Below are 25,502 nucleotides of genomic sequence, written 5' to 3' on the forward strand. Positions count from 1 at the left end.
TTTAATAAAAATTTCCATGGACTTTAACACTCTTAAAGTCATTACCTACATAGTATCCAAAATATATAAAGAACTTATAAAACTCACACCCCCAAACTGAATAATCCAATTAAAAAATGGGCAGAAGACACACCTATACATTTTTCCAAAGAAGACATAGAGATCTCCAATCGACATATGAAAGGATACTCATCGCCAGGGAAATGCAAATCAAAACTACAATGAGATATCATCTCACACCTGTCAGGATGGCTAAAACCAACAACACAAGACACAACAGGTGTTGGCTAGGATGTGGAGAAAGGGGAAATCTCTTGATCTATTAGTGGGAATCCAAACTGCTATAGCCACTGTGGAAAACAATATGGAGAGTCCTCAAAAAGCTAAAAATAGAGCTATCCTACAATCCAGCAATCACACTAGTAGGTATTTACCCACAGAATACAAAAATACTAAAGTAAAGTGATACATGCACCCCAACGTTTGTTTATAGCAGCATTATCTACAATAGCCAAGTCATGGAAACAGCCCAAGTGTCCATCAACTGATTAATGGATAAAGAGGAAATAGTGTGTGTGTGTATATGTGTGTGTGTGTGTGTGTATATATATATATATATATATATATATATATAAAATGGAATATTACTCAACCATAAAAAGGAATGAAAATCTTGCCATTTGCAACAACATGGGTGAGCTAGAGAGCATTATGCTGAGCAAATTAAGTCAGAGAAAGACATACCATATGGTTTCATTCATATGTGGAATTTAAGAAACAAAACAAATGAAGAAAGGAGAAAAAAGAGAGAGAAGGCAAACCAAGAAACCAAGAAACAGACTTTTAACTATAGAGAATAAACTGATGGTTACCAGAAGGGAGGTGGGTGGGGGTGATGGGTCAATTAGGGGAAGGGGATTAAGGAATGTATTTGTTGTGATGTATACAAATGCTGAATCACTATTTTGTACACTTGAAACTAATATTACACTCTTTTTAACTGCAATTTAAATAAAAACTTAAAAAAAGTCATCACCTACTCAATCTTCTAGTTTCTGACACATTTATCTGTGCCAGATTTTTCCCTTCCAATATAAACTGCCTTCCTACTCTTTCAAAACTCTAGCCAAGAGAGTATAAAAATTGCTATAATGTACTGAGAATTCATTGTTAGAAATTACAATAAAAATCCAGAGCATGCAGAAAAAAAAGCCTGAGTTCATGTTCTTTATCTTATTTTTCTATAGTCATAGGACCTAATTTTATTGCTCTAATATGGTAATTATATGCATGATTGAAGCGATAATATACTTTTCACGTATTCATTTAGTCACAAAGCACTTATATCCCAAGCACTGTTGGTGATGCAAATATTCATAAAATGGAGTTCCTACTCTTGAAGATCTGTCATATAGAGGAAATGAACGAGGCATATAAATAAGCATATGAGCTGAAAGACACTGATCCACTTGAGATAGATCATGTTTCTCAAAATTATACATAATTATAACCATTATAACCCAGGGCAGTTGTTTAGAAATGTAGGTTCCTGGGCCCAGCTCCTTCCGTATGCCAGAGAGATAGGGCCCAGAAATACATCCTCATTTATTTTTAGAGATTTATTTATTTACTTTTGAGAGAGAGAGAGTGAACAAACGAGGTGGGGAGAAGAAGAAGGAGAGAGAAACTTAACTGGACTCCATGCTGAGCACAGAGCCCAAGCTCAGTCTCATGACCCTGAGATGGCTACCTGAGCTGAAACCAAGGGTCGGTTGTGCAACCAGCTGTGCCAGCCAGGTGCCCCAAATCTTCATTGTTAGTAACTACTCCTAAAAGAATTTTGATACTCATGGTCAAAGATGCCCTTTGAGAATGGGAATCAGCGTAGAGGGAGAGAGTACTTAGAGTAGGTTATAGATGTGCAGGAAGCTGCATTTGAAATAGAACCAGAAGGGTTGGGAAACCTGGGTGGCTCAGTGGGATGGGTGTCTGTCATTGGCTCAGGTCATGATCCCATAATCCTGGGATCAATCCTCATGTCAGGCTCCTTGCTCAGTGGGGAGCCTGCTTCTCTCTTTCTCTCTCTCTGCCTCTCCCCCAGCTTGTGCTCTCTCTCCCACTCTCTTTAGTAAATAAATAAAATCTTAAAAGGAGGAAAGAAAGAAAGTATCCAGAAGGGCTGCTGAGATGTGATGGGTGCGGAGACCAGGGCCCAGAAAGTGGGGCGGCAGTGTGCCTCAGTGATGAAATTGGGTAGACAAAGGCATTGTCTGCATTTTCCTTACTTTTATTTTTATTATTAATTAGATGTTCCGGATCCACCAGAAAACCTACAGTTGTCTGAAAGACAGAACAGGAGTGTTCGGCTGACGTGGGAAGCTGGAGATGACCACAATAGCCATATTATCGGTAGGGAGGATGTGTGATAACTATTACCACAGTTGCTAGATTATCCTTCTTAAAACATTCTTTAAAACTTTTTATACTGTGTGTAAATGTTAGTATGACTTAAACACACTAAATCCATTCCAACGTGTTGTTTTTTTTTTCCCCCTTGTGCTTCTACTGCCAGAGTATATTGTTGAATTTGAAGGAAACAAAGAAGAACCTGGACGATGGGAGGAACTGGCTAGAGTCCAAGGCAAAGAAACAACAGTCATGCTATCTTTGGCCCCATATGTCAGATACCAGTTCAGGGTCGTAGCCGTGAATGAAGTAGGGAGAAGCCAGCCTAGCCTGCCGTCAGACCATCATGAAACCCCTCCAGCAGGTGTGTGGCTTCTCACTTCAGGTTTCTGAGAACGTATTTTAGTTTTGTTCCATCTTTAAACATCTTTAAAAAAAAAATTGTTAGTATGGGTGTAGAGTTTTAGATTTCTCCTACTGGAGATCTTGAAAAGTTCTGTGAACTAATAGCACACAAATATTCAAAGTACATCAGATTGATAAGTAGTATATAAATGTTTGATAGAGAGCAGGAGATTACAGGGAGGTATATGGGCAAACATTACTCTGAGTTACTTGTGATAGCTAAGTAACATGTTAAAATCAGATATCAAGTATGTTATAAACTGAGGTTCAATATATAGAAAGGCGGCTTTCTCCCTTTATTTTTTTTCAACTTTTTGAGAGAAAACATTTTATTCATTGTAGGTGCCTTGTTAACAATTTAAAATATTTAATATCATTAATTTTATACATATAGTGTATATGTATATTTATTTATTTATTTATTTATTTATACATATAGTGTATTTATTGTCTCTCAATATCTAAACAGATATCTGATATCTATCTAAATTTCCAGGATATTTTTTTTAATCTTAAGAATGATTAATACTAAAATTTGTGTTACTTTACTGTCATTGGTCAACAGTGTGAGCATAGCATGGTATTATTGTTTTTTTTCCTCTGGCGCAAAATACCTAAGCTAGGGTATAATTTCCTTTTCGGATTGAGGAAAAAGCAAGAAGAGATAGTAACTGAGTCAGATACTTGTGTGATTGAAGTGTAAGTTGCATTTGGCACAAAAACTACACTTAGCCCTTTCTTACTAAATGGATCCATTTGAGTATATTTCACGGACACATAACCTGCTCTTACCTCTTTGTAGTCCCTAACAGTTGGCTGTTGAAATTAATAGATGATGTTTAATTTTATTAGCTTAGAGGCAGTTAGTCACAACACACATTTCTAACAATAATTCTAGTACAAAAAGGGAAGCAGATTTAAAGTTAAAATGTTTATTTAAAAAGTAGGTTTAGGATTTTTAAAAAAAGGTTGAAAAATTTAAAGAGCAGGTTTAAAATGGAGATATCTAAAGTAAGTCTTCTACTTTCCATTGAATAGTAATTATATCACTTCAAGCATGTGATTTTACTCCTTTAAAAAATATATGTATATTTAAAAGCTGCCTTTTAGGTCATGGATGGGTTAACTAGCCTTATGGTGGTAATCATTTTACAATATATATACACATAAAATGTGTATCTATAGATTGGATACATATATACATACATCAGTATGTATACTCACACACACACACACACACACACACACACACACACACACGAAATTATTACATTGTATACCTTAAACTTACATAGTGTTATATGTCAATTACATCTCAGTAAAGTTGGTAAAAAGATAACTGCCTTAAGTCTTTACAAGCTGGGCCAGATAGAAATAAGTGAATATAATCAAAGTTGTTTAAAAATCTGATTTAGGGGGAGTAAGGTGATATGCTGATTAAGCTATGGACTGTAAATTGGAAAAAGTAATTTTAATACTTACAATTTTTCAGCTCCAGACAAGAATCCTCAAAACATAAGGGTTCAAGCCTCTCAACCCAAGGAAATGATTATAAAATGGGAGGTGTGTATTCTCTAATGTGTTACACACTACTTTGTTTTCTTTTTTGCATTCTTTTAGGTCTGCATGCCAAGTGTAATGGTAGAAAAGTATTTTTTAAGAATGAAGATATAAGATTTGTATGTTTTATAAATATATCTCATTTGTATATTTTGCAGATCATTGTGATTAGAATGTTATGGGATATGGTTAAACAGTGGTAAGTAATGTCAGGAAGGGTATATAGGTTGACTTAATTGTGGTCTATTATCAAAAGTTTCAGATTCCTAGTATTTTTATAACTAATATCCTAAATTGTCTCTTGTTCAAAAAAATACTAAAAAACTTCCCTACATTTTTGTACATGGTCTAATAAATATTATGCATATCAAAAGGATGTCTGCCAAATAATAGCCACTACTTATTAAGCCTATTAAGCATTTTGTGTGCTCGTTTCTGAGAACAGTTGTCATTAATGTCTTTTTCTGGATATAGGAACTGTGGTCACGGTGGTAGGCAGTCTTACCCGCCACCATACCACTAGAATACCACCAGAAATCAACAAACCTAATAGATATTTTGGACTTCAAATTGCACTTTTCATCCCTTTATATCTTTCTATGAAAGATTATGAAATAGAGCTTTGTCTTTGAATTTAGTGTAAAATTTTACACCTGCTCAGAGAAGTTTAATATTTGTTTTGAGTGTCATTTCTAATTCCTTCTGTAGTAGTGGGTAACTTTCTCCCCTCTCTGTGTGGACCTATTCATGAAGAGATAATTTAACCTACTTGAAAGTAGAATACCCATTCAGATATTCTGATGAATAATAGACTTCCAACATTAAATTCATGAATCCTGCATAAATGTAGAACAGTTTTGAATGCAGGAATATACTAGTTTATTTCTAAACCTCTTTCCAGATAATGATTTTGGGAAGAATTTTAGGATGTGTAAAGTTTAGTCTGATTTTTTTTTTTTTTTACTCAATATTGTTGTGTCAACACTAACCCATTATTCCACTACAGTGAAATTAAGTTTTCCAAATTTTAAATTTTAATAAAAGTGGTAATACACAGAACCTAAGTATAGTCAAGAATATTATTTCTTTCCTTGAATTTGTGGCCATACATATTTCCTACCACATTGTCTTCATAATTACTTAATTTGTAATCTGAAATTATGTTAATATCTTATTCTTGTAGAGTATCTGTCTTTTTCTCTCTTAAGTTCTCTAGCAATTTCCATAAGACAGATGATATAACTGGTTAGATGAAGATAATAGTATGTAATTATCAGGTCAGTTCCTCAGAGAAGCACACCATGTTCCACCAACATAAGCTCATTAATCCTTACCACTCCTTCAGAAGGGAGACAGTAGCTGGATGGTATCAGCCCTACATTCCACAGAGAGAAGCTGGGACTCTCATTTTAATGACCTTCCCCAGATGTCATGCACTCAGCCAGTGATGAAAAGAAGAGCCCCCCCCCCCCCTCTGATCTGCTATCTTTGTAGGGGGCCTATTAAGAATTTGCTGTGGTTTTGTTGCCAGTTGTCTGAAAGCCAAATACAAAATAATCCTGCTGTCTCCTCTAGAGTCTAGGCACCAAAGAGCCTAGTAATTTAGATAAGATTTTTCTTGAAAGTGCTAAATGTGGTGGCAGTTTATTTTAAAATTTGCAGGAGATTTTTATTAAATGTAACTGTTTTCCTTGGAACAAAACATGTGTAAACTGAATAATTTTTTTAAAAGATTTTATTTATTTATTTGACAGACAGAGATCACAAGTAGGCAAAGAGCCAGCAGAGGGGGGTGGGAAGCAGGCTCCCTGCTGAGCAGAGAGCCCGATTCGGGGCTCGATCCCGGGACCCTGAGATCATGACCTGAGCCGAAGTCAGAGGCTTAACCCACTGAGCCATTCAGGCACCCCTAAACTGAATAATTTTACTTGTGCTCACTTATTTTTGGTAGAGACTGAAGGAAATTATAATTCCGGATTACAATCTGACAATGAAACCTTGTGGCCTGATTCATCTGGGCACTGCTCAAGCGCTTGGTGGATTAATATCCACATGGTAGTAAAAATTACCTTGGTGCAAAACTTAGAATGCAAAGTGTAAACAAAGATTGTGAAATCTCAGAAGGTTTTGTTTTGTTTTATGTTTTTTTCTCATAGCTAATTTAAGTATTCAACTTGGAGTTAGTGTAGACTTGAAATTGTTTTGCTGATACAGCACTACTTTCAACTTAGTTCCAACCAACCCATCTAAAAATGTTCAGTAAGTTAGACTGATCCTGGGGTCCTTGGATCGAGTCCCGCATTGGGCTCTCTGCTCAGCAGGGAGCCTGCTTCCTCTTCTCTCTCTGCCTGCCTCTCTGCCTGCTTGTGTGTACTCTCTCTCTATGACAAATAAATAAAATCTTAAAAAAAAAAAAAAGCACTGCAAATTCTGTAAGAAGACATTGTATATAACATTATTTTATTTTACTTTATTTTTAGAGGGAGAGACAGCAAGCAGTAGGAGGAGGGGAGAGGGAAAGAGAGAATCTTAAGTAAGCTCCACGCCCCCAGTGTGGAGCCCAGTGCAGGGCTTGATCTCATGACCCTGGGAACATGACCTGAGTGGAAATCAAGAGTCTAATAACAGACTAAGTCACCCAGGCACCCTGATATATATGACATTATTGAATACTCATACATACAGACAAAATTACTGTTTATATAAGTAAGCCTTATAATCTAAGAGTTAAGTCAAATTTTTTTATGTAGTTGATGTAATTGATTCATTTAAATGCATATTCCCATTTTTGAAATGAAACAGGTGATTTAAATTACAGTATTTTTTTTTAAATTATTAAAGTATTGCTTGACTAAAAAAGAAAAACCAGAGTGGATATAATGGCTTCACTAAGTGGCTTGCCACCGTGTCTTACTCAGCATATCCATGATCACACTCGATGAATCTTGCCTTCTGTCTTAGCCTTTGAAATCCATGGAGCAGAATGGACCAGGACTGGAGTATAGAGTGACCTGGAAGCCACAGGGAGCCCCCGTGGAGTGGGAAGAAGAAACCGTCACAAACCACACCTTGCGGGTGATGACGCCGACTGTCTATGCTCCTTACGATGTCCAAGTCCAAGCCATCAATCACCTTGGCTCTGGCCCTGAGCCCCAGTCAGTGATTCTCTATTCTGGGGAAGACTGTAAGTGACGCACCTGAAACTGTTAAGCCCTTCAAGACCAATTTCTTTCAAGTATATTGCATTTCAGTTAATGACCATTTTTGAGCAGCCACTGCACGCAAAGAGGATGTACTAGCTGTGCGAGATAAAAAGAAATATAGCACGTGGTTCCTACTTTCAGGTTGACTGCAGGATAGCCGATCACTATAGAGTGGTAAGGAATTATGTGAAAAGTTTTAATTTTATTCAGTTTCCCAGTAAAGCTATTTCTATATGAAAGATCAAAGACTAATACTCATCACTACAATTAGTTAAGCAGCATAACTGTCCTAATGTTTCCAGTTATATTTGTCCTTACTTGTCAAAGACTTTCTAACAGCTACCTGTGCCATCCCTGGCCTCAGTTGTACTTTTGGAACCTCCCTAATAGAGATGAGATACAGACTGAAATTTGTCTATAGAATTATGGACACATACAGACTGTTTTGAGGTCTTAGTGATGTGCTCACTATTAAATTCTTAGACCATAATAACTGCTACAAATAGATTATTAAAAAAAGGAAAGATGGTGTATTCCATGTCACTACACAGGAGTTATTCTCATTGTTCTTCAAGTATCCAAAGTAATATTTTGATCTTAAAATGGAAAAAGGTTGAGAATCTGAAATTACTAATTCCTTATTCACCTACTACCTAAATTCTTCTACCCAAATACAATTACACTGGGCATATCACTGTGAGCTAAGATGTTATTAGTCTTGGCTGCTCTGCATCTGGTTTATTCTTCTGTAGTTAGTTCCCCGTAGAATGGGGATGATAATACCACTTTATAGGGTTGTTCTAAGGATTATGTGAGCCAGTCCACTGAGCCAGTCCCTTAGAATAGTGCCTATACAGAGCGTATGCTCAGTTAATGGTAGCTGTTATTAATAGACCGATCAAGCTCTCAAGTAATTTGTTAAATTGTTTAGTTCATTTGTTTCTAAAGGCAAGATGCCCACAGAATATTTCACTGGACACTGGTTCCAGGGGTAGACTATCCTCTTCTAGAAACCTGTTTGGGCTCTGAAACTCCTCTGTAATGAGAAACTCTCTTAAGTTCTATTTGGAATCGATTTCATAAGAGTGATTTGCTCAGATTAAGCAATATGAAAAATCACCTTTTGAAAAGGATCCTAATAATCACATTTGAGGGTTTTAAAAGCTCATCATTCTTTTTTTTTTTAAGAGAATCTTTTTTTTTTTTTTTAAAGATTTTGTTTATTTATTTATTTGACAGAGATCACAAGCAGGCAGAGAGGCAGGCAGAGAGAGAGGCCGAGAGAGGCAGAGAGAGAGGCAGAGAGAGAGGAGGAAGCAGGCTCCCTGCTGAGCAGAGAGCCCGATGTGGGGCTCGATCCCAGGACTTCGAGATCATGACCTGAGCCGAAGGCAGCGGCTTAACCCACTGAGCCACCCAGGCGCCCCAAAGCTCATCATTCTTATGTGCTTAACAGATCCTGATACGGCTCCAGTGATCCATGGGGTGGACGTTATAAACAGCACATTAGTTAAAGTGACGTGGTCAACGATTCCAAAGGACAGAGTACATGGACATCTGAAAGGATATCAGGTTTTTATCTAGATTTTCTTGTTGCTGAATTAATATCTTAAATGCAAATAAGAACTGATCTTAGAAGAAGCCAGAGGAGAATCTGCCACCATGGTTGATATGTTAAAGGGATCCTATTTCCATTGCAGATAAATTGGTGGAAAACAAAAAGTCTGTTGGATGGAAGAGCACACCCCAAAGAAGTAAACATTCTGAGATTTTCAGGACAAAGAAACTATGGAATGGTTCCTTCTCTAGATGCGTTTAGTGAATTTCACTTAACAGTTTTAGCCTATAATTCCAAAGGAGCCGGTCCAGAGAGTGAGCCTTATATATTTCAAACACCAGAAGGAGGTAAGAATAACAGTGAAGAATAATGCCAACAATGGGAATTATCCAGTGACCAAATTAGTAGTAGTTAATCAATATATACTTCATATGAGTTAGCTTCTCAATTGCTATGGAAAACTGGAATCTAATGGAGATTTTTTTTTTCTTTTAAAGAAATTTACCAATTTATGAGTGTAACTTCTTGGTCTTGTGTTTTCTAGTACCTGAACAACCAGCTTTTCTCAAGGTCATCAAAGTTGATAAGGACACTGCCACTTTAACCTGGGGACTACCTAAGAAACTGAACGGAAACTTAACTGGTTATCTACTACAGTATCAGATAAGTAAGTAGAAATCTGAATTGGATCCACCTGTTTTTTTTTTGTTTGTTTGTTTTTGTTTTTTTAAGATTTTATTTATTCATTTGAGAGAGTCAGCACAGAGGGAGCAAGAGAGTGAGAAGCAGGTTCCCTCTGAGCATGGAGCCTGATGCAGGGCTTGATCCCAGGTTTTTGTGATCATGACCTGAGCCAAAGGTGCTCGATGACTGAGGCACCCAGGCACCCCTGGATCCACCTACTTTTTTAAAGATTTATTTATTTGAGAGAGAGAGAGCACGAGCAGGAGGGGCAGAGGGCAAGGGAAAAAGGAAAAGACAATCCCAAGCAGACTCTATGCCAAGCATAGAACCTGATGCAGGGCTGAATCCCATGACCTGTGAGATCATGACCTGAGCCAAAACCCAGGGTCGGATGCTCAACTGACTGAGCCACCCAGGTGCTCCCGGATCTAGCTGTTAATCCTTTGTTTTTGGTTAAGTATTTGGTTTGCTCTGCCGAGATTCTGATGGTCGCGGTTTGTAAGTTGGCTTACTTCCTTACAACAAAGGGGTCTGCAAAACGGCTTGCAGACCAAATCCAGACTGCTGCTTGTTTTCATGAACAGGCCATACATGTCATTCACATTTGTCTACAGCCGCCTTCTCACTGCAGTGGCCCCAGTTGAGTAGCTGTGACAGAGATTGTGTGGCTCATAAAGGCTGAAATATTTACAATCTAGTTCTTTTCAGAAAGATTCGGCAGTCCCTGTTTTAGAGGAAAAGTCAGTAGGTACCAGAAGACATACGTGTAATACTTACATATGAGTGTCCTTGAGAATTAAGAACATGCCAAAGAAAAGAGTAAGTGAATGATGTCAGGGAGATTCGAAGCTCACGTAACTTCCACACTGCCTCTTTTGTCTCCGACACGTGCTTCTGGTCTCAACCCTAAATGTACTTCTGTTTGTAGAATCTTCTCTGGGCATCCCACTGGCGTAGGCTCATTGTTTTGAGAGCATTAAAGAGTTTTCTCTGGCCCCTTACTCAGGATGGACTCTGCTCTTGTGTTGCTATGCCATTGGGTTGAAAACAACATGTTTAGAGGAAACGAAGTCATTTTTAATCACAGTGCCTTCAGTGTCTAACAGTCTTCACATCGAAGCATCATCTCAAAATGGAAATTAGGAAACTGAAATCACAGAAATGTTTAGACTGTGAGGACGTGCATCCCAAACAGCGGAAACACTAGGACTATGCTGCTTGCAAAAGCCACCTTGATGATAGAGCTGATAAGCTGCTCTGCCTCCATGTAGTTCAAAGCTTGTCACAATCCAGGTCGTGTACGAGTTTTGGCTCCTGATAGCCTATCTGGGTTGGGTCATATGATTAAACAGATACAGGCATCATTGTAATAGAGCACTTGAGCATTTTTTGAGTGTTTGCTATGTAGCAGGGTAAGTACTAAGTATTCTTGCTGTATTTTTTCATTAAAACAGAAAATCTAGGGGCGCCTGGGTGGCTCAATGGGTTAAGCATCTGCCTTTGGCTCAGGTCGTGATCTCAGGGTCCTGGGATCGAGCCCCTCATTGGGCTCTCTGCTTGGCAGGGAGCCTGCTTCCCCCTCTTCCTCTGCCTGCCTCTCTGCCTACTTGCGGTCTCTCTCTCTCTCTGTCAAATAAATAAATAAAATCTTAAAAAAAAAACAAAACAGAAAATCTATGAAGGATGTGTTTTCACTATTTTGTGGATGTGAGAATTGAGGCATATAGAATTCACTTATGTAGAGCCACGTAGTAAAATAAGTACTAAGCGAGATTCACACCTAAGTCAGTCTTATTTCCCATGCTGGGCTCTTAAGCCTACAGTATTCCATGAACTGGTTTTCAAATATGTAGAAAGCACTGAAGAAATATTTGAGGACTTTTTAAATGTTAATTTGTTTGGTAAAGCTATGATTTTTCTTTATCTTAACAATAAAGAAACAACGTTAATTGCATTCCAACCTTTGTGTTGATCCGTATATAAGATTTAGATTATTTAAAAAAAAAATTCCTAGAATATAGAGAGAAAAGTCTGGAATGTTAACAAGGGCAGTGATTATTGTATTGCTTAGTATATGGATTTTTTAATAAAATGACATAATTGTACACTTACTTTGCTTTCTATTAAATGAGGGAAATGTTTTTGGATAATTTATCTCTTTTTTTAAAAAAACTTCTAAATATTTATTTGAGAGAGAGTGAGCACATGAGAGAGAGCATGGGTGGTGGGGTGAGAGGGAGAAACAGGCTCCTTGCTGACCAGGGAGCCCTGAGGATGGGCTTGATCCCAGGATCCTGAGATCATGACCTGAGATGACAAAGGCAGACATGTAACTGACTGGGTCACTGAAGTGCCCCAATAATTTATCTCTTTTTATTGCTTTGTATGTTCTTAAACAGTTGTTGATTATGTGTCTGAGAGCTCTCTGTATACTTCTCCCAATTTATAGATTGATTATTGTAGTTTTTCAACTGACTTTGTGGTATTTTTATAGGAATGCTCTCAAATATGTGAAGAGTGGTATTTCTTTCTAATTTTCAACATTTGGATCTTTAGTTTGTTCATTTTTCATTTTTGATCTAATTGCATTAAATAGACCAAGGAAGGCATTTTTATGTCAAGAATAAAAGTTTGTTTGTTTGTTTGTTTACTGTATGATATCTTGGATTGAGGGTCAAGAGGATTTATTCTAGCCCTTCCCTTGCTACTAATGGCTGCCCAGTTTTGGGATGTGTTTCATTTCTTGGACTGTTCTTACTGTAATCTTACAAAACATTGTACTCTTGCACAAATCCCACAGACTTGCTGGTTGCAAATTCTTTGAAAGGCACTAATTCATCTTCTTTCTGAATAGCTCTTGCCATAGTACTTAGTATATGGTAGACATTTTAAGATATGTAATTTATTAATCAGTTTATTGATTTTACATATAATAAGTACTTATTTGGTGCCTCAGATTGAACCAGAAATCACAGAAGAAGCAAATTATTGTCCAAATTATTACACCAAAAGGTTAAAAGTGAAGGATCCAATGAAAATATAATAGAGGGGGAAATCCATCTCTTTGAATAGGTATGATGAAGGTAGAGCTCCAGTATGGCATCGTGATTAAGAACATGGGCTCTGGGGGCACCTGGTTGGGTCAGTGGGTTAAGCCTCTGCCTTTAGCTGAGGTCATGATCTCAGGGTCCTGGGATCGAGCCCCGCACTGGGCTCTCGGCTCAGCGGGGAGCCTGCTTTCTCCCTCTCTCTCTGCCTGCTGCTCTGCCTACTTGTTCTCTCTTTCGCTCTGTCAAAAAAATAAATGAATAAATCTTAAAAAAAAAAAAAGGAACATGGGCTCTGGAGTGGAAAAACTGTGGTTGGATTCAAATTTTGTTTGGCCAGTTACTGGCTCTAAATCTAGACCTCAACCTTCCCATGTCTGATACTGTAATAAAATTATGTCTCTGTCACTGAATTGAAGTTAGCTAATGGCTGTGAATAACGAAGCTGGTACCTTGCATACCACAAGCATACACAGCGTCAACAATAAGGGAAAACCTAAGTTGAATTGTTAAGGCATGAATTCTGAGGCATTGTTGTTTGGGTTTCTTTCTTTAGTAAATGACACCTATGAGCTTGGAGCACTAAATGATATCAACATTACAACTCCATGGAAGCCCAGCTGGCGTCTCTCAAACCTCAATGCCACTACCAAGTACAAATTCTACTTGAGGGCTTGCACTTCAAAGGGCTGCGGAAAACCAATCACCGAGGAAAGCTCCACGTTAGGAGAAGGGAGTAAGTGCAGGAGGCTTCTGCATGCTGTTTTTTAAATCGCTCCGAAGGGACTGTACCAAGCTAGTCATTGTAAATAAGAAATGATTGTGATCTCAATCTATCTGACCTTTTGTTTTTCACTGATACAGATAGAGAATTTATTTCTCTTGTTTGTAAAATTCACATTGACTCAATTTATGGATTTCTACACAACAGCAGTGGAACTATAGCCTCAGTGTATATAAGGTCAGGAACTATAATTTTACTTAATTAAGATAGGAATATATAAGGTAATGAAGTTATTCATAAGGTTACTAGAGAGGGATAGTTTTCTCTTGGAAGTGTTTTCATACAGAAAAATATTTGGCTCTTGCCCTGGTTGATGTTTTGTAAAAATGATCTAATACATTTCACTTCCATGTCTTGGTTCATATATATATAGAGAGAGAGAGAGAGAGAGATTTATGTATCAATTTTATTTTGCTGTCTACTGGTTGATGCCAAGTACTGGCTTCGAAATGGCCCATCAACCTCTGATTTAATTTGCATAATTCTCCAAATTCAATTGTACTTTTCGGTTTTGTTTTTTTGGGGTTTTTTTGTTCTTTTTTTTTTTTTTTCCAACCTAGACCTATTTCTCTTCCCAAATTATTTTGACAGTTATGATTTTAGCAGTATTCTTGCTAAACTTAAAAGGAGAGAAATTCAGAAGGCAGAGCATAAAAAAGGAAATGAATCAGAGGAACTGTTGCACATGTTAGTCAGTTAAAAAAGTTTAAAAAAGTAAGTTAAAAAAAAGTTTTTTAACTTGAACAGATTCAAGTTGATTAAACCTAGAAGGATATTTGAGGAATGGAACAAGGAAAAGGAGATGGTAGGAAGGGAAATCATTCGCTTATCACGTATTATGTGTCAGAAACTCCCCTGGATGGGTTTCCAAATTTTAGATTAGAAAAAAGATCGAGTCGATGGAAAAAGAAAATAGTAATGAGAAAAACTAAGTTCCCACTTATAAAATATACATATTATTATAAAATACATTCAAGTATATGTGAATCACTGGCAAGTCAATGTGTGTGTGTGAATGGTTATGCTCTCACCTTTACTGTCTGTTTCTCCTTCTTACTTTCCCTATTGTGTCTACCTAATGAAAGGTTTATGTTTTCCTCAGATACCCTAACTACTCAGAACTCCCTTTTATGGAAAAAGTATGTATACTCAAAGAGTTTCTTCTGAGAAACCCACACATTATTCCCAAGGACAAAATGAGACACCAAGTGAAATGAAGAATTCATTTACCTACTTAAAAGAGAGATTTAAAGATGATAATTGAAAACTTTTTAGTAATTAAAAGGATCTTATTTCTCAAGAGTTCAAAGTAGCATCAAGTGTTCAATACAAAGAAATCAGAATAGTAGTAATCTAAATATGCAACTTCCGTATTTTTCAAAACAGGGTTTGAGGCATGGAGAGGGTTGCTATTTTGTTTAAAACCAAGACCATAATATGCATGAGATATGCTAATCCCATTATTGCTAATTTGTAGCAGGTAAGAAAAAAATGCATAAAATTCTCTTACAATAGTTATAGTTACCATTTGCATATATGGAAGTATTTAGAAAATTTGGGTTTGGTCGCCTTCATGTTGGAAAAACTGTTTTTAGCAGATGGAAAGCACTGTATGGTTTTGTAAAAGATGCTGCATCTTCTTTGCAAATTAAAGATGCCGCTAATGTGCTTAAGTATCTTACAGCCTATTTCTTCCCTACACTATGTCTCAGGAATTTGAAAATGTTCCTTACTAGTATGTTTGTGCTTTCTTTCAGGATTCTGCATTTTCAGCTACTGGCCCTTCCCCTGTTGACACTGTTTTCTCTTTTGTAGGCATATCTTGCTGTATTTACAGGAAAGAAACTATAATCTCTTTTTGCCTCTGGATTTCAGCATGATCTTTGGAAAAGGAAAAACACATATATATTTTCACTGAGGAGATAGATCTTGATATCACAAAAAACTCTAAAAATAACTTTTGTGCAAATTGGAATCTATTTCTGCGTATCTTTCTTTTCCTGGGTCTGGCTAGATAGCACATTTTAAGGTCATCTGGCATTTATTCAGCAAATGGGATTTGATACATAAGCTTTTTTTTCCCCCTCTGATTATTTCCTGGTTGTCACTCTGATTTTCAGGTGGCTCACATTCCATAGTCTAAGAGGGGAGAGATGATAGAGCTATTAAGAAATATTTGTGTCATTCCTGGTTTGAACAAAACACTTGCTTTGCTCTATTTTTCAAAAGCTTGCACTATTTAATGTTATACTAATATTTCTATTTTTCAAGTCAAAATTAATTGTGTTCTATTTCAGTGGTGCTCAATCTTAAAGGCTTTGCTCAACTAATATAATTAGCCTTATTTCTCCCATGGTGACATTTTTTTTTAATGAAGCCCTTCTGTTATCAGTAACTATATCATCAATTTCTATTCTGTGGTTAAAAGTTATAACCAAATTTTAATGTGTGACATATACCCATTGACACAGGGTTTCATAACTTTTAATATTCTCAATATTGCATAAATTGTTTTAGTATACATTATTTACATTTATTATGTTGAGTTGATTATCAGCAAAACTACAGATCAAATACAAAAATATTTTATATATTTTGTTGCAACATCAGAAATTAGATGTATATTTAATTACACTGACTCATTTGAGATTCTGCTATTTGAGATTCTGTTACTATGAAATTCTACAGTTAATATATTGATACATTCATGTTTCTTTTTTTAAAGTATTAATGTCTCAGAATATTTTAACAATCTCAGTGCCTTTCATTTAAAGGTACTTATAAACTGTACTTTATGTACCTATAAACTTACTTATATTTCTATAAATTTTAAGTATTTAATATATGACCATGTTATGATACTATTCCATCAATATTTATAGAGAAGACCAAGACAAAAAAAAAGTAATATATATTTAAAGTTATAATGTCATTTGCCTTCAAAAATAACCCAAAATGGCCATGTTCAGTTTCCTGCTAGGTCTGTGAAAATTCAAATTGTACAAAATGACACTGTAATTTTTTGAAGTCTGTGTTTGGTTTTGAAACATTCATGTGACTGGGCAGATTTATAGTACAATTTCATCAACAAGTACATCATCTTTAAAGGACATGAATTAAATTCATTTCATTCCCTCCATTTCAGGATATTACGAAAGAAAATCTTGAAATGTTGATATTCTTGATCTCCTGATAATTCAAAAACTATGAGAAAAAAATCCTGCAAATGGCACTCCTCCCAAATAACAGTGTTTTTTTTGTTTGTTCATTTGTTTTTACTTTTCATGTCCTGCTTTTCAATGATTACAATTTATATGATTTAACTGTGTACATTTCTTAGGTAAAAGTATCGGGAAGATATCAGAAGGAGTCAATCTTACTCAAAAGACTCACCCAGTAGAGGTATTTGAGCCGGGAGCTGAACATATAGTTCGCCTATTGACTAAGAATTGGGTTGATAACAATAGCATTTTTGAAGATGTAATTGAGACAAGAGGGAGAGGTGAGACATGAGATTGTATTTGGGGCCTTCTTAGACAATAAATCTGCTTTATAGATTATTTAATTTTACACACTTCCTCTAATAAAGATAAAAATACGGAGTACATTAGTTACAAAGATAACAGTCTCAGTGTGTTTTGGCATAGCACTTTTTTATTATTATTATGTTCAGTTAGCCAGCCTAGAGTACATCATTAGTTTTTGATGTAGTGTTCAATGATTCATTAGTTGCATATAACACCCCATGCTCATCATAGCATTCTAAAATTATCGAAGTGAAAAATGTTCCACAAAGATTCAACATATCCTTATCGTTTTCGCTAGAACAGCTGACTAAAAAAATATCTCCTGCCAATTAACACACGTTAATAACAAAAACTAAGCAGAAAACCGAAACAGGATAAAACGTGCAGAAACTCCGCAGTAATCTGCACATAACCAAGGCAGCTTGTGCTTTCGCTTGCTTGTGCTGCTTCTGTGTTTCACTTGCTCTGCCTCCGCTGTCCCTTTTTGGTTTTCATCCTCGGAGTCAAATGCAACTTGAGAGGGCCCTTTTAAAAACAGAATGAACCATTTACCAGTATTCTTTCCATGAAATGTCCTTTAAGTCACATTCCCTCTAGGGTCACTGAAAGGAAAAATAAAATGGATGCTATTTTGTATGTTTAAAAATGAAGTTTCATTTTCCCAAAGGGGGCATAATCCCAAAGACTGTTTCTAGCACGCAACGTGTGACTTCTCTTTGTACAACAGAATACGCTGGTTTATACGATGACATCTCCACTCAAGGCTGGTTTATTGGATTAATGTGTGCCATTGCTCTTCTCACGCTAATCCTGTTAACTATTTGCTTTGTGAAGAGGAACAGAGGTGGAAAGTACTCAGGTAAAGCTGTTTCTTAATATAGTAATATACTTTCAGTTTATTAAATAGTGTTTTCTAGGAGGCATTCTTCAGAGACATTTTTTATTTTTTTTAATTACGCACTTAAAGTCAATGTACTGAGGAGGGGGGGACCTCCTATATTAACTAACCAAAAGATGTAAGGTCTAGAATATTATTTTCACGTGGTTACTAGTCTCTAACAAGGCATATAATACTTCTAACCTTCTATTTTCAGTCTGTAAAATATCATAGTTGTTAAGAACACTAATCACTAAACCACACACACATATTTTAACATCTTAAGAGGAAGGACCTATTTAAACATGCCTTGTCATGTATTTGTGACCCAGAGAATGTTTGTGCTAGTAACTTTTAATGGTACTGGCTGCACTAGTCTAGAGTTAACCATTGCTGAGAATGCATTTTTTTTTATCATGACGTATTAGATATGCTGCCTCCTGAATTAATGTACATAAAATAAAAACCATCGGAGTTAATATAAAGGTTGACTTTAATTCAACTTCCAAATTTATCTTTTAGATATGCATATTATATTGTTGCTGTTATTATTATTGTTAACTGCTTAGTGTTCAAGATGCTTTAATATAAGGGGAAAGATTTAGATCCCACTGATATTAGTTTGATGATGTTCAGATTAGCGAAAAGTTCTTTTATTGGCTTATTCTTCATTTAGCAATTATTTATTTATTTATTATTTTTTAAAAGATTTTATTATTTATTTGACACTCAGAGATCACAAGTAGGCAGAGAGGCAGGCAGAGAGAGAAGAAGCAGGCTCCCTGCTGAGCAGAGAGCCCGATGTGGGACTCAAATCCCAGGAGCCTGGGATCATGACCTGAGCCGAAGGCAAAGGCTTTAACCCAATGAGCCACCCAGGTGCCCAAATTAGCAAATATTTATTGGGAACCTATCTATATGCGTATTGAACAATCAAAGAAGAGCACAATTTTTAAATTTTTGTAACATCTATGCATTTGGTGAGTGGAAATTTATGCAATCATAGATCTTATTTTTTTTTCCTATGAGGACTGAATTATTATGAATTAGATTTTCAATGATTAATGAATGTCCTAGTTAATTGGAAAATTTAAAGACATATAGCATTCCTTTTTGAGGATCCCCAACCAGTAGTCACTTGTGAAGTGTGACCCTCTCCAAATTCTAATGATGGAAAAGAAAAAAAAGTCAGCGTTTTACATTATAGGACAACTACAAGAATCCCTCGGGTCTCTGAAAGTAGTAGTAAAAGATGTCACGAAGAAGGATCGTTACAGGGTAGCTGGGTTCCTCTCGTGGAGTCAAAGAATGAATCTTTCAGACACAATGGGTGAAGTGAAGTGAAAGCTTATTAAATGAAGCTGAGAGCAGAAAGGAAAGAAAAAAGCTCTCTAGGGCGAGAGGAGTCCTGAATGGGTTGGCACTGAGGACTTCCAGTGGCAGTCTTTTATTGAGAACTGCCTAGGAAGCTCGTGGCCTTGACAGACTTCTGCCATCTTGCTTTGTTCCCTTATCTCTTGTTCCTCTCTGTTTCAGCATCCACCTGCCAGGCGTAGTTTCTGAGCCTGGTCAGGGGAGTCAGGGGCCTCCTGTCTCTCTCTGTCTATACCTTAACCCTTTCCCTGCTCACGGGACAGGACCTGTGGGCAGAAAGAGCTATACTGGGATTGTGAGGAGTGACTGATTGTATACTTTTTAATTCATGGGGGTGAGGGACCGCACAAGTCTCCAAAGAATCTGGAAACAAGGCCTTCAGGACCTTAAGGGGCCAGCGGCTGCCAAGATGAGGTTACTTTTAAACATTAAGGGGCTAAAGCAGCCACGAGTTCCTTGAGGAAGGTCCTGTTCTCCATGTTTCGGGTTATCTATCAGTGGGCTGTAAGCACCAAAGAGATTTTAATGTAAGCTACATTTCTTTTGCCTTTGTTTCCCATATCAAGTAGGAAACTTTTTCTTCCTTTCTTTGTTCTTTTTTTTAAAGATTTTATTTGAGAGAAAGAGTAAGTGAGTGAGAGAGCACAAGCTGGGGGAGAGGGAGAGAGAGAGAGGGACAAGCCAACTCCCTGTTGACGAAGGGAGCCCATCATGGGGCCATGACCCAAGCTGTAGGCAGATGCTTAACTGTCTGAGCCACCCAGGCATCCCCCACATCAGGATTTTTGCTTGAGTCTAGTAAAGTGAAATAAGAGCCCCCTTGTTCCTTGTTCCAGTATTTGGAATAAATCAAATTTAAAATGTCACGATAAACCTGAATATTCTGATTTTGGGGGCAATTATGAGTGAGAGAGAGAGCAGAACAGCCAAATGGTTGACTCTTAATCACTTTAGTTCAGTGACATAGATCTGGTATTAGCCTATACCGTCTTCAAAAAGTTTTGGATAATAAACTGTGTATCTAGTAATTTGGTCTCCATTAAGAAACCATACCTAAGTTTGACTCTTCCAGTAAGACTTGTTGCCCACCGGGTACTGAGGAGTGCCATGAAGACCTGCTACATGCTGTAATTCTGATGACGAATCAGGAGAATCCAGAAGATCATTTTCCTTTTTTTTTCTTAAAGAGGTAACTAATGGGTTGTAGATACAACCACAAGAACAATACAACAAAAAAACCCAAAAAACCTTGACTCACTAGTATCAAAAAGTTGGAGCAATGCTGTTCTCACTGATTATCCATCTTTAAAAACACTGTTACTTATGCCTTTAAACATGATTTGTGTTACTTTCCCCACTATTTGTTTTTTAGTGAAAGAAAAGGAAGATCTGCATCCAGATCCAGAAGTTCAGTCGGTGAAAGATGAGACCTTTGGTGAATACAGGTAAACAGTGTTCCATTTTAAAATGCATCAAAACACCTACTCATCAGGTTATAAGCCTAAAAATACAAAACAAACAAGTATTTATTCTTAAAGTAAAGGTTACACTACTATATCGTAATGCCTTTTTAAAGAATAGTTTGCAAAAATAGGGCCTGTTTCAGAGAGAGCAACCCATGTCCAGGTACAGGGGTGTGTGTGACATACTGTAGGTAGATGTGTATGCTGCGAGACTTCTTAAAGCTCTGCGTTCTATGCGAAAGGACACGATTTCACTATTTTTATTGAAAGTGAATTATTTATTTGGAGTATTAAAACACCTTGGAGTCTTCAGCATGGCCATTATGGGCCCAAGTTTCATGCAGTTTACATCCGTAAACATATATTCTGTGCACCTTCTGTGTAGACTTGGCAACAGTAAGTTACAAATCCTGTCCTCAAGAGGGACTTAGTTTTCAGAGGAAAAAAAAAAAAAAACTTACCTCTGCAAATGACTGTAATTAGGTAAAGAGAATGAGAGAGAAAAAGGGGAGCAACTCCTGTGTGCCTTGAAGTGATGCTGATAAAGGATCATCCAAAGAGCTAAGATAGGCTGTAAAGAATGAAATGGATTGTGTTACTGTTAGCTAGTGGGTAGAGCATGACCAAACTTCAAGGTAGAGAGGAGTGTCGTACCTGGGAAGAACCGCAGGGTATCTGGAGGAAGGAGGTAGCTCTTGAGGATGGATTCAACTTCTCAGTCTCCCGTTGCTCACCATCTTCCCCCTTCCACTACCATCTCTGTTTCTTAGCCCTTCCTGTTTCAGATGTCCTTATTTTCCATCAGGTCCTCTGTATATTGCCGCCAAGAGAGCTTGCAACTCCTGGGCTTATACAGCCTTTAGCACACAGGAGGCCGGAATTCATTTGGGAATAGAGACCCTGATTGATTCCAACTGGTCCATCCCTGGATCCATTACTGTAATCAGTGACATGGAGCATTATGATGAGCTGTTCTGGGTTAACTGATGTACAACTGAGCCTCATTATAGGCTCCATTTTGCTCTATACTAATTCTTCTTCCACTCAATCAAAGCTCTCTTTATATTTTTATATTTCTTGATTAATCATTTGAAGTTCTTTCCAGAATAAGGATCATTAGAGGGAGAAGGAGGAAGGAAAAAGGGGAGAGAAGGAGGGAGAGAAGGAAAGGGGAAGGGAAGGAGATAGAGAGACTGAAACACCGAGAAACTTGGAACTTTACAAATTTGCAAATTGTGGTTCAAATTTCATGAAGCAAGAATCATTAGGGGCCTATGGAAACTTCAAAATATATTTGAAAGACAGATATTAAGAGTTCAGTTTTATAGGCACGAAAACTATAATGCCTTGTTCAAAAACCCATTCCCCCATACCCTGCTACCTCTTTAAAAAAGACAAAATCATCCCCTGCGTTATTTTGCCTGGCATCCCATTAATATAATTATTTATTAATAATTTAATTAAATCCCTTTAATCTCTTAATGTTTTCCGTCATCTCTTCCCAAAACTACATGCTCATCAGAAAATTATCTAATCTACCATGCTCATCCAGAAAATTTTCTAATCTTCAAGTTGTCCCAAGAGACAGTTTTACTGGATGCTGTTCTCGCTCATGACGTGAATTGTCATCCTTCCAGCTTCTGGTTAATAGTTTCTTCACTATTTGTTGCCTGGTTCCTAACCTAATGCCATATTTTTGTTTTTGTTTTGTGTTTCTGTAACTGTAAGCATCCCCCCTTCAGGAGCCAATTGCTCTATAAGCCAGGATAGCCCGGGTTATGCTGCTGTCAAAAACAACTCCAAAATCTTTTTTTTTTTTTTTTAATTTATTTATTTGACAGACAGAGATCACAAGCAGGCAGAGAGGCAGGCAGAAAGAGATAGAGGGGGAAGCAGGCTCTCCGCTGAGCAGAGAGCCCGACGCGGGGCTCGATCCCAGGACCCTGGGATCACGACCTGAGCCAAAGGCAGAGGCTTTAACCCACTGAGCCACCCAGGTGCCCCCAAATTTTTTTCTTTTTAAAGTTATGTGTCAAACACAGATGACACTGTTCATTTTGATCACTTTGGAGCCCTGGATGGGGGATGAGCATCCAGGATCACCACAGCAGGAGAACTATAACAGCAAATTGAGCACGGGCTCTAAAAGTGACAGTTGCCATCTTTGCTCACTTTACTTGGGCCAAAGCAAGTCACATGACAATGTATAAGTCAAGAAAGGCAGAGAATTGCCACCCTGCCCTGCTCCCAGGAAGCTGAGAGATGGACCTATTTGATGAACAACACTGATTACCAAAAATAATACAGTGCTAATCACATTCTAATTATATATATAGCCAAATTCATCCTTTTTAAAATTTTATGAAATCATTTAATTTGCTGTACAGATTTATAGTGTATACGCAGCTTACATAGTAATAGTAGTTAGTAGTTAGTACCTAAAAACAAATCTTGAAAACAAAAAAACCAGACCCTTAAATACAGAAAACAAACAGGGGGTTGCTGGAGGGGTGGTGGGGTGGATGGGTGAAGTACATAAAAGGGATCCAGAGCAGACTTATTGAGCACTGAGTACTATACAGAATTGTTGAATAATCATATTGTATACCTGAAACTAATATAACACTGTGTGCTAATTGTGCTTCAATAAAAATACACATTGGGGAAAAACAAAACAAAAAATAAATCTTGATCCAGAAATTTAGAAGACCATACCATTTGATAGACATTTTACTAACTCAGGAGTTATTTTTGCTGAAGAATAAAACCCAAACCATAAATTTAGAATTCTTGTAGTATTTAGGTTCTAAAAATGCCAGCCATCTTTTAAAAAATTCAACAAACTTGAGTTTATAAACTGTATTAAAGAAAGTTCTTCAGTTACCAGAAACAAAATTTGAATGATTAACCTAATCAAAGAGAAATTTGGGGGCACCTGGGTGGCTCAGTGGGTTAAGCCTCTGCCTTCAGCTCAGGTCATGATCTCAGGGTCCCGGGATCAAGCCCCACATTGGGTTCCCTGCTCAACAGGGAGCATGCTTCCCCCTCTCTCTCTGGCTCTCTGCCTACTCGTGATCTCTGTCTGTCAAATAAATAAATAAAATCTTTTAAAAAAGAGAGAGAGAAAAATTTAGGGAAAGATTAAGGGGTATGTGCAGGATCAAAGGTAAAGAAAAAAGATCATGCCGTGATGACTGGGAATTCCAAAAATTAATGAATTCAAAGGGAATAACATTATCCCTTTTGTATGTCAGCAGACTGAGTATCTCTGCATGTCTCAAAACTCCCAATTTTAGAGGGAAGCAGAAGTATTGTGAATAATAGAAAGCAATTTCTCATTTACTCAGTATAATGCAAATTGGTTATGACGTTTTTTTTTTTACTTTTTCAGAGTTTATTAGAAGACTCCTATATTTGTTTTGACACATTTCAGAACGATTTCAAATGATATTTCTATAAAAAAAAATTCTGTTTCTTGTCTTGGGTAATTAAAATATAAAAGATAATGACTATTTTAGTATCATTTGTAACATTGTACAATATCAACAGTAAGAATAGGAAAATTGTCTAATTTTTAATGATACAAACATATTCTAAGAATTGCTTCTTAGATTCACTAAGAATTTAGTGAATCTCTGAGATGAAAATGAATTTGTTTCTTTTTTTTAAATTTTTTATTTTTTATTAACATATAATATATTATTAGCCCCAAGGGTACAGGCCTGTGAATCACCAGGTTTACACACTTCACAGCACTCACCATAGCACATACCCTCCCCAATGTCCATGACCCAACCACCCTCTCCTTAACCTTCTTCCCCCAGCAACCCTCAGAGAAAGACAATTATCATGATCTCCCTGATATGAGGAATTTGAGAGGCAACGTGGGGGGGTTTGGGGGGTAGGGAAGGAAAACATGAAACAAGATGGGATCAGGAGGGAGACAAACCGTAAGAGACTCTTAATCTCACAAAACAAACTGATGGTTATGACTTTTTAAATACTTATTTGTGCAGGGGTCATTTAGGGTTTATGTGTCTGCAATGCTGATGTGAATGTCTTGAAAATTTTAAGACCTATTAGCACTTATGCATGCATCTTGCTTTATGTGACTATCTCAGATTTTGTTGAACGATTCTTTGTTTTGTAGTGACAGTGATGAAAAACCTCTCAAAGGAAGCCTTCGATCCCTTACCAGGGATATGCAGGCCACAGAAAGCGCTGACAGCTTAGTCCAGTATGGAGAAGGCGACCACGGTCTGTTCAATGAAGATGGATCATTTATTGGAGCTTATGCTGGGTCTAAGGAGAAAGGATCTATTGAAAGCAATGGAAGTTCTACAGCAACATTTCCACTCCGAGCTTAAATGTATCCCATGTAAACATCTGTGGTTCACACCAACCGTCCATATTTATCTGTTCAAGGGAGCAAGAACTTTCATGTAGGAATAGAAACACATCGGCAAAAGATTTCATCCAGAGTCCGAACATCTTGCAATTATGTTGAGAAAAATAGCACTGCCTTGAAAAAATAAAATATCAAGCACTACAGGCCTATATTGTTTGTTTTGTTTTGTTTTTCAGGTGCTGAAAATGCAGAACACAAAACAAATC

The 25,502-nt window shown here is 37.1% G+C and overlaps 1 protein-coding gene across 10 annotated transcripts in view; it reads left to right on the plus strand.

Annotated features, from left to right (window-relative positions):
• CHL1 (cell adhesion molecule L1 like) overlaps positions 1-25,442 on the plus strand; it is a 207,008-nt gene extending 181,566 nt beyond the window's left edge. For 8 of the 10 annotated variants that reach the window (XM_032867423.1, XM_032867421.1, XM_032867420.1 and 5 more), the window contains 12 exons: positions 2,308-2,409; positions 2,573-2,770; positions 4,304-4,374; positions 7,333-7,555; positions 9,031-9,146; positions 9,275-9,479; positions 9,677-9,799; positions 13,420-13,599; positions 16,988-17,149; positions 17,902-18,033; positions 20,798-20,870; positions 25,039-25,442. In XM_032867423.1, the coding sequence (XP_032723314.1) occupies positions 2,308-2,409; positions 2,573-2,770; positions 4,304-4,374; positions 7,333-7,555; positions 9,031-9,146; positions 9,275-9,479; positions 9,677-9,799; positions 13,420-13,599; positions 16,988-17,149; positions 17,902-18,033; positions 20,798-20,870; positions 25,039-25,255 (1,802 nt within the window). In that variant the 3' untranslated portion in view covers positions 25,256-25,442. Of the gene's footprint in view, positions 1-2,307; positions 2,410-2,572; positions 2,771-4,303; positions 4,375-7,332; positions 7,556-9,030; positions 9,147-9,274; positions 9,480-9,676; positions 9,800-13,419; positions 13,652-13,807; positions 13,914-16,987; positions 17,150-17,901; positions 18,034-20,797; positions 20,871-25,038 lie in introns of those variants that run through there. The other 2 variants (XM_032867427.1, XM_032867428.1) reach the window with 2 other exon arrangements.
• Positions 25,443-25,502: the final 60 nt, after the last annotated feature.

The sequence above is a fragment of the Lontra canadensis genome, unplaced genomic scaffold (genome assembly GCF_010015895.1).
Source record: "Lontra canadensis isolate GAN:19392208 unplaced genomic scaffold, GSC_riverotter_1.0 scaffold34, whole genome shotgun sequence".
NCBI lineage: Eukaryota > Metazoa > Chordata > Mammalia > Carnivora > Mustelidae > Lontra > Lontra canadensis.